Source organism: Entelurus aequoreus, linkage group LG18 (genome assembly GCF_033978785.1).
Source record: "Entelurus aequoreus isolate RoL-2023_Sb linkage group LG18, RoL_Eaeq_v1.1, whole genome shotgun sequence".
Classification (NCBI taxonomy): domain Eukaryota; kingdom Metazoa; phylum Chordata; class Actinopteri; order Syngnathiformes; family Syngnathidae; genus Entelurus; species Entelurus aequoreus.
In genome coordinates, this window is record NC_084748.1 from 43,228,342 (window position 1) to 43,236,464 (window position 8,123).

Here is an 8,123-nt window from a genome sequence, read left to right on the forward strand (position 1 = left end):
ATTATTATTATTATTATTGTCTTAGGAAGGTATTATGCTGTCTCTAAGATCAGGGGTGTCAAACTCATTTTAGATGGGGGGGGGGGGGGGGGCCACATGGAGAAAAATCTACTCCCAAGTGGGCAGACTGGTAAAATCACGGCACGATAACTTAAAAATAAAGACAACTTCGGATTGTTTTCTTTGTTTGAAAATAGAACAAGCACAAATGTACACGTCATAATGTTGTTGGGCTTCTTTTTTTTTTACACTTAAATGTTGTGGTGAATAATTTATTTGTCGTTATTTATATTTTCTGAATAAATGATGTGATAATGTTCATCAGTCAACTCATTGGTGTTAATTTTCAATCTATCAAGATAATTAAAAAAAAAATCAAAATCAAATGTTATTTATGGAGTTTGGTAATCACGTGGTTTATTTTGTACATACGTAGCATCATCTTCAAAGATACAAAGAATCGCAATTGCGACATCTAGTGGACACATTTAGAACAGCAGTTTCATTCATTCAAAAATTTCAGGTACATTTTTACACTTAACAAACTCATCCCCCGAACAAAACCTGTTCGAGGGCCTGATCCGGCCCTCGACGCAGGAAGTTGAATGATGTAGAGACATTTGTTTGTTAGTGGACACTTTCTAATACGCTTCTGCCTTGGAGACTTTGTATCTGTAAGTAATATGCGACTACGATTATTTTTAGACCGCAATATTGTTAAATTAGGGACGCTTATTACGTATGTCTATCTTGTATCTATTGTGTGCATAGCTGTTAGTAGCCTGTAGCCTACAATGTTTACACTTTGAAAATTAGCCGACCAAAATACGAGAAAAGACAAACCTTGTGTGCATATTGGAGGACATGAATATGTGAGCTGGCTGTCCAGCTTTGCTAGTGAAAACACACTGCAGGTGTTCTACCGGGTTCAGGTCAGGACTCTGTGCAGGCCAGTCAAGTTCATCCACACCAGACTCTGTCATCCATGTCTTTATGGACCCGCAGTCATGTTGGGAGAACAACATCCGCATCACTATGCGACCCGGTCGTCACAGAGTGGCCAAATACTTTTGGCAATATATTGTATTTTGTGCTTATACTGCTTATACTGTCCTGCCTTGGTATCAGGCCTGGCCCTAACCAATCTGGCGCCCTAGGCAAGATTTTAGGTGGCACCCCCCCACATCGGCAGTGAAGTGTATATACTCACGAGAAACCGAATAGCTTTGTCTTTGACCTTTTTTTTACTTAAAGAAAGCAAATGAACATATTATATGAGAATGTTATGTTATGATTATCTTTAACCGAATCACAGCAGTGCTCAAAATTAAAAAACAGCATTCCCTCTCATGTAATATTGCTTAATTAACATTAATGGTGTGCACTTTAACAACTAGGCTTACAACTATACCTAATATATAAAGGGGTGGAAAAGTGACTATTACCTGCAGGGCAAACATTAGCTAACCAGAAGGCAATAAAAATGTAAACAAAAAACACCTGCTTAAAAGATCTAATACACATGTCCCTGAGGAATGTAAGGTGGGAGTACTGTAATTACCTAACGTTACATTATTATTTTCCATAACGATTAGCCCCCTCCACAATATTAACCCGACGTTAAAACAGAACTTAGCAATTGTCGAATCATGTAACATTAGCTTAATGCTAAAAAGCCAGGTTACTATCACATTCTGTAACAGACAAAGAATTTCATGTAGGCTAACGTTACCTCCCTGCTACCTCTGTCTTTTTCTCGTTTCTCCTCCTCTTCTTTTCTCTTTTTTCTTCCCTTGGCACCTGACAGTTTTGGCCGTTTTGACATCTTGTGTTTATTTTCTTGATGTGGTGAGTCCAAAAAGAGTCATGATACGGGAAGGGAGGGGGCGCACCGTGCGGGGGGGGGGGGGGGGGGGGGGGGGGGGGGGGGGTGTAATGTTGTGACAAATAATATTTCTATTAAATAGGCTTTACTTTGCATTTTAATTAACGTGGGATTATTTTTTGTATTTAGAAATAATAGAACCAACTTTTTTTTTTCTTTTTTTTTTTTCTCCAACATTTGTGGCACTGGCGTGGCGCCCCCTGATGGACGCCGCCCTTAGCATTTGCCTATACGGCCTATGCCACGGGCCGGCCCTGCTTGGTATTGGACAGATACCAACATTTTGAGTACCACCCAATCATACTATCCACTAAACATCCTTTGTGCTGCTGTTTACTAATTAAAATTAAATGTTAATTTCTCACCCATTATTGAATCAATAATACCAAAAAAAAAACATTTCAAACACAGTTTTTCTCGCACCAATATTTTTTATTGGCAATTTTCAAAGTAGCATGAGCCAGATTTCAGACCTGATTGGTTCATTTCTTTTGTGAAGTTTGGCAACTGAATTTAGAATCCAAAACATTTCTTCTTGGAGATCAAATAATTCCGATGTTCTTTTGAAGCTTAGTATTTAACTCAGGTCTGTTGGGATCCGGTCTACTTTGAGATGACCTGTGAATCCACGTCTTCTGTGCGAGAGACCACCTTTCCATCAATGATCTCCTCAATCACCACTCTCTTTCTCTGGGTTATAACTGGTTGGGCTGCAGGAAAATAAGAAAACAAGAAATTAGTACAATGTAGGGTATACCAAAAAAAAAAAAAATAACAACCATCAACTTACCTTTTATTTCTTTGACAATTTGAACGGTCCTGCAAGCAAGGAAACAAGTCAATGTTACTGCTGTCTCCTTGTTCTTTACTTTGCATGGTTTTAGTTAGAAGTGAGAGCTCTCTTACTTCACGCTCTCCCCGTCCAGCAGTCTTCTGTACTCGGCGATCTCCAACTCCAGCCTGGTCTTGATGTCGAGCAACATCTGGTATTCCGATGACTGTCTCTCGATCTCCAACCTCATATTGTTGAGCTCGTTCTCCAGGCCGTTGACCATGGCCTGGAGCTGGCTCAGCTGCAAGCTGTAACGAGACTCGGTCTCTGCCAACTGACTCTCCACGGCCGATTTCTGTCAAGACAAAAATAAGATGAGTCTTACCGTCTGATTTTGATGATGGAGAGATGTGTGTGCTACGTATGAGTCGTGTTATTACCAGGCTAAGCTGGGACTGCAGTTCAATCTGCAGGGCCTGCAGAGTCCTTTGCAGCTCACTAATTTCACTGCGGGAGGTCTGGAGGACTTGCGTGCTGTTTGAAACCTGCTTGTTCAGCTCGTCAAACTGTCGGGTGTAAATAAATAGTTCGAGAAAATCATTCGACGTTTCCGTTAGCAGGCACAAGAACAAATTGCGAGGTTGCTTTGCTGACCTTTGCTTTATACCAGTTGTCCATGTCGCGGCGGTTTTTCTCAGTGATGGCCTCATACTGCCGCCTGATCTCGTCGAGGGTCCTGGACATGTCCTCCTGAGGTCTTGCGTCCACTTCCACGTTGACAGAGCTGGAGTTCACTTGGTTTCGCAAGGCTGCGAGCTCCTATGGGAGGCAAAACAGACGTACGGTCAAAGGCAGGCAAAACAAAGTACTAAGGTTAAAACGACAAATATTCAAAAGCTATATATTCATTTAGGTGGCTTTTTTTGGTCAAACCCCCAGTATTGATTCAAGCTAGTTCAGCACAATCAAGAGAGTGAACATTTCCTTGGAAAAACATCAGGATGTTTAACTAAGCTAATTTCCTCAACGCCTATAAGTCAACATGTCAATATTAGCTTATTTCCGATGCTCCAGTTCAAAAGACTATAAATTGTTGCATGTTAAACAAATACACACCTCAAAGGCGGTCCATATTGTCCGGAACTCTTCATAAATCGATTTATTTAACCTCACCATAAATTAGTCATTGGTTTTATCAATTGTTGGCTTGTAAAAAAAAGGTACACAACTTGTGGACACAGAAGACTGTCCAAACAGGACTTGTTGTTAGTTTAGGCAAACTAGAGTTCCTCTTGGAGGCATTGGTGCGAACACACTCATGTGATCCGTCTTCCTCTAAGCTATGACCATAAACTGGACTTGCTGTTAGTTTAGGCAAACTAGAGTTCCTCTTGGAGGCATTGTTACGAACACAATCATGTGATCCGTCTTCCTCTCAGCTATGACCGTAAACTGGGCCGTCTAAACGGGTCCTTCAAAAGTGCCAGTAGAAATAATCTAAAGTCAACTTTACATTGAAGGAGTGTGTATAGAATCAGCCCAACCCCAAACACAATTCCCGGGGCTTTTAGTCAAGGTGTCACCTCGGCGTGGTTCTTCTTCAGGTACCCGAGCTCTTCAGTCAGACCCTCCACTTGCATCTCCAGGTCGGCACGAGCGACGGTCAGGTCGTCCACGACCTTGCGCAGTCCGGCGATGTCCGCCTCCACGGACATGCGCACGGCCATCTCGTTCTCGTACCTTATCAAAACACAGAGCAGGGCATTCACGTTAGGGAGTTGGAACTTTGACCAGTGGAAAACTAAGCCCAAACAGGTTTGACCAGTTTGTCCGCCTTTTAACGTCTGTACGGCACAATTAAATGATTCAACAAATAGATCTACCAATTACTTTTTTCCCCCACTCCAATCTCTAATAAAATAACTTTGTCGACAACTCTGACCTTATAAGAATAGCAATGCTTGTTTTGAATCAATTCAACAAATAGATTGTGTTATATATGGTAAACCTCCCCTAATCATTACTGTCTAGTACAGGGGTGTCAAACTCATTTTAGATCGGAGAAAAATCCACTCCCAAGTGGGCCAGACTGGTAAAATCACAGCACGACAACTTAAAAAAAAAGATTGTTTTCTTCGTTTAAAAATAGAACAAGCACATTCTGAAAATGTACAAATCATAATGTTGTTGTTGTTTTTTTTGCGGTTAGTAGTATTCTATCTTTATTTGGCGTTATTTATACTTTCTGATTAAATGATGTGATAATGTTCGTCAGTCAACTCATTGGTGTTCATTTTCAATCCATTAAGGTACAATAATAATATTAAAATCAAATGACAGATGTTATTTATGTCGTTTTCTCATTTGCCTCGTGGTTTATTTATTTTTTTTACATATGTAGCATCATCTACAAAGATACAAATAATAGCTATTGCGACATCCAGTGGACACATTTAGAACAGCAGTTTCTTTCATTGAAACATTTCGGCTCATTGTTATTTTTAGCAAACTCATCCCGCGGGCTGGTTAAACCTGTCCGCGGGCCTTACCCGGCCCCGAGGGCAGTACGTCTGACACCCCCCTGGTCCAGTATATTCAGATATGTACTTTTTAAAATGAACAATGCGCAAAAAATTGACTTTTCCTCTGTATATTTTTTTTATTTAGAATTAATTCTTTTTGAATTTAAAAAATATGTTTTTTTTAAATTAATTCTTAATGATTCTATGTGTACTGTAAACACCCTTGTTGCTATGGAAACCTTTATTTCCCTGCAGGAAACCTTTATTTCCCTGCAGTTATTTAGCAAAAACCGGCCTGTGGGCCGTACGTTTGACACCCCCTGGTCTAGCATATTTAGATATGTACTTTTTAAAATGAACAATGCGCAAAAAATTGACTTTTCCTCTGTATATTTTTTTTATTTTGAATTAATTATTTTTTGATTATTTTTTTATTTTTTTTTTAATTAATTCTTAATGATTCTATGTGTACTGTAAACACCCTTGTTGCTACGGAAACCTTTATTTACCTGCAGGAAACCTTTATTTCCCTGCAGTTATTTAGCAAACTCATCCCGCGGGCCGGTTAAACCAGTCTGCGGAAAAAAAAAAATTTTACTTTTCCTCTGTATATATTTTTTTATTTTGAATTAATTTTAAAAAAAAATTTAAATTTTTTTTAAAATTAATTCTTAATGATTCTATGTGTACTGTAAACACCCTTGTTGCTACGGAAACCTTTATTTCCCTGCAGGGCAATGTACAATTTTAGATGTAATCTTATTTAAAACGTTTATTGCGATTTGCTTGCTTTATCTGAGTGTAGTCAGCAATAACCGTGTCGGTTTTGCACAAATATATGTCAATTTTCCAAATTTGATTTTTATTAGTAGAACAAAACTAATTAAAAAAAAATCCTTACTTGATTCTGAAGTCCTCTCCTGCCAGTCTGGCATTGTCAATCTGCAGCATCAACCTGGCATTGTCCTGGGCAGCAGCACTAATCTAAAGCAGGGACATGAATTATATGTAATATAGTAATAATAATAATAATAATAATGATCGGATAATATGGGATTTCTATTTCTATCACTCACCTTTTTGCGCAGCTCGGCAATGATTATCTCGTACTTGCTGTAGTCTCTCACTGTGGGGCTCTGCCTGTCGTACCACTCGCGGATCTGACGTTCCAGCTGGGCGTTGGCGGTCTCCAGGGAGCGCACCTTGTCCAGGTAAGTGGACAGGCGGTCGTTGAGATTCTGCAGGGTGACCTTCTCGCTGCCGCAGACGGAGAAGGTGCCGTCCACCGTTCCTCCGGTGGCCCACGACCCCAGGTCCATGCCCATGCCCATGCCCATGCCCGAGGACATCCCACCAGAGCCATAGGACATCCCGCCGGAGCCATAGGACATCTTCGTGCTCCTACCGCTGGAGCCGGCGTACATGCTGGTGGCCCGTCGGACCGGCGTAGAGGAGAGGGAATACGATGACATTCCGCTGCGGTTTGACATGGTGACTTAATGTTGCGTCGACGATTCCCTTAAACACTTGTTCAGCCCTGAGTGAGGAGAGCAGGAGATGGCCCCGATCGGCCCGGGGAAGCGGGATTTTATAGACGTCTTGTGGGAGTGGCTGGCAAACAATGCTGCAAAGCACCTGTGGTGTGACATCACACCGGGCGTGGAGTTCCACTTCACTCTTTTCATGTGGAATAGCTGCCAGGGCACATTTCACCAAGGACTAGTATAGGCGTGTGAGACAGGTAATTAAACCTGTCTGGTCCACCTAATCATGCATCGGAATTTACAGTCCATCCATCCATACTTGCTTTTTTTGGGACTCTGGAGCACACATCTATTCGCAGCATATTTTAACGTAAAAAAATATATTGTATTTGTCGGAAAATAGCCCCTTTTCAGCTATCTTATTCGCCCCTTTACAGTCGTGCTCAAAAGTTTACATACACTTATAAAGGACATAATCTCATGGCTGTCTTGAGTTTCCAATCATTTCTACATTTTTTTGTGTTAGAGTGATCGGAGCACAAAAAAACATTCATGAAGTTTGGTTCTTTTATGAATTTATTATGGGTCTACTGGAAATGTGAGCAAATCTGCTGGGTCAAAAGTATACACTACCGTTCAAAAGTTTGGGGTCACCCAAACACTTTTGTGGAATAACCTTCATTTCTAAGAACAAGAATAGACCGTCGAGTTTCAGATGTAAGTTCTCTTTTTCTGGCCATTTTGAGCGTTTAATTGACCCCACAGATGTGATGCTCCAGAAACTCAATCTGCTCAAAGGAAGGTCAGTTTTGTAGCTTCTGTAAGGAGCTAAACCGTTTTCAGATGTGTGAACATGATTGCACAAGGGTTTTCTAATCATCAATTAGCCTTCTGAGCCAATGAGCAAACACATTGTACCATTAGAACACTGGAGTGATAGTTGCTGGAAATGGGCCTCTATACAACTATGTAGATATTGCACCAAAAACCAGACATTTGCAGCTAGAATAGTCATTTACCACATTAGCAATGTATAGAGTGTATTTCTTTAAAGTTAAGACTAGTTTAAAGTTATCTTCATTGAAAAGTACAGTGCTTTTCCTTCAAAAATAAGGACATTTCAATGTGACCCCAAACTTTTGAACGGTAGTGTAAGAGTTGTAGAAATGATCGGAAACTCAAGACGGCCATGACCTTATGTCCTTCACAAGTGTATGTAACCTTTTGACCGCCACTGTAAATGCGGCGGCTGCACGGCACCGAGTGAATGTTAAAAATCACGAGAAGGAAGACAATGGCAATGACCCCAAACACATAACCAAAGTGATGTTAGAATGGATAATGGAGGCTAAGAGAAAACTTCAAAAAGGGTATTTGAAAAGGCTTCAAACTATACAACCCCAGAGCAACATTCTCCGACTGTGCTTTGAAGCTCGGCCCGTGGCCAGGAATGCAACTCA

At 40.7% G+C, this 8,123-nt stretch overlaps 1 protein-coding gene across 1 annotated transcript; it reads right to left on the bottom strand.

Moving 5' to 3' along the window:
- Positions 1–2,296: 2,296 nt before the first annotated feature.
- On the bottom strand, positions 2,297–6,748 carry krt97 (keratin 97). The gene is made up of 8 exons (XM_062027197.1): positions 6,256–6,748; positions 6,081–6,163; positions 4,241–4,397; positions 3,312–3,476; positions 3,098–3,223; positions 2,792–3,012; positions 2,676–2,704; positions 2,297–2,595 (listed from the first exon to the last, which is right to left on the bottom strand). Exons 1-8 carry the CDS (start codon positions 6,667–6,669, stop codon positions 2,489–2,491), a joined length of 1,302 nt encoding a protein of 433 aa, XP_061883181.1. The 5' UTR covers positions 6,670–6,748; the 3' UTR covers positions 2,297–2,488.
- Between the last annotated feature and the right edge of the window lie 1,375 nt (positions 6,749–8,123).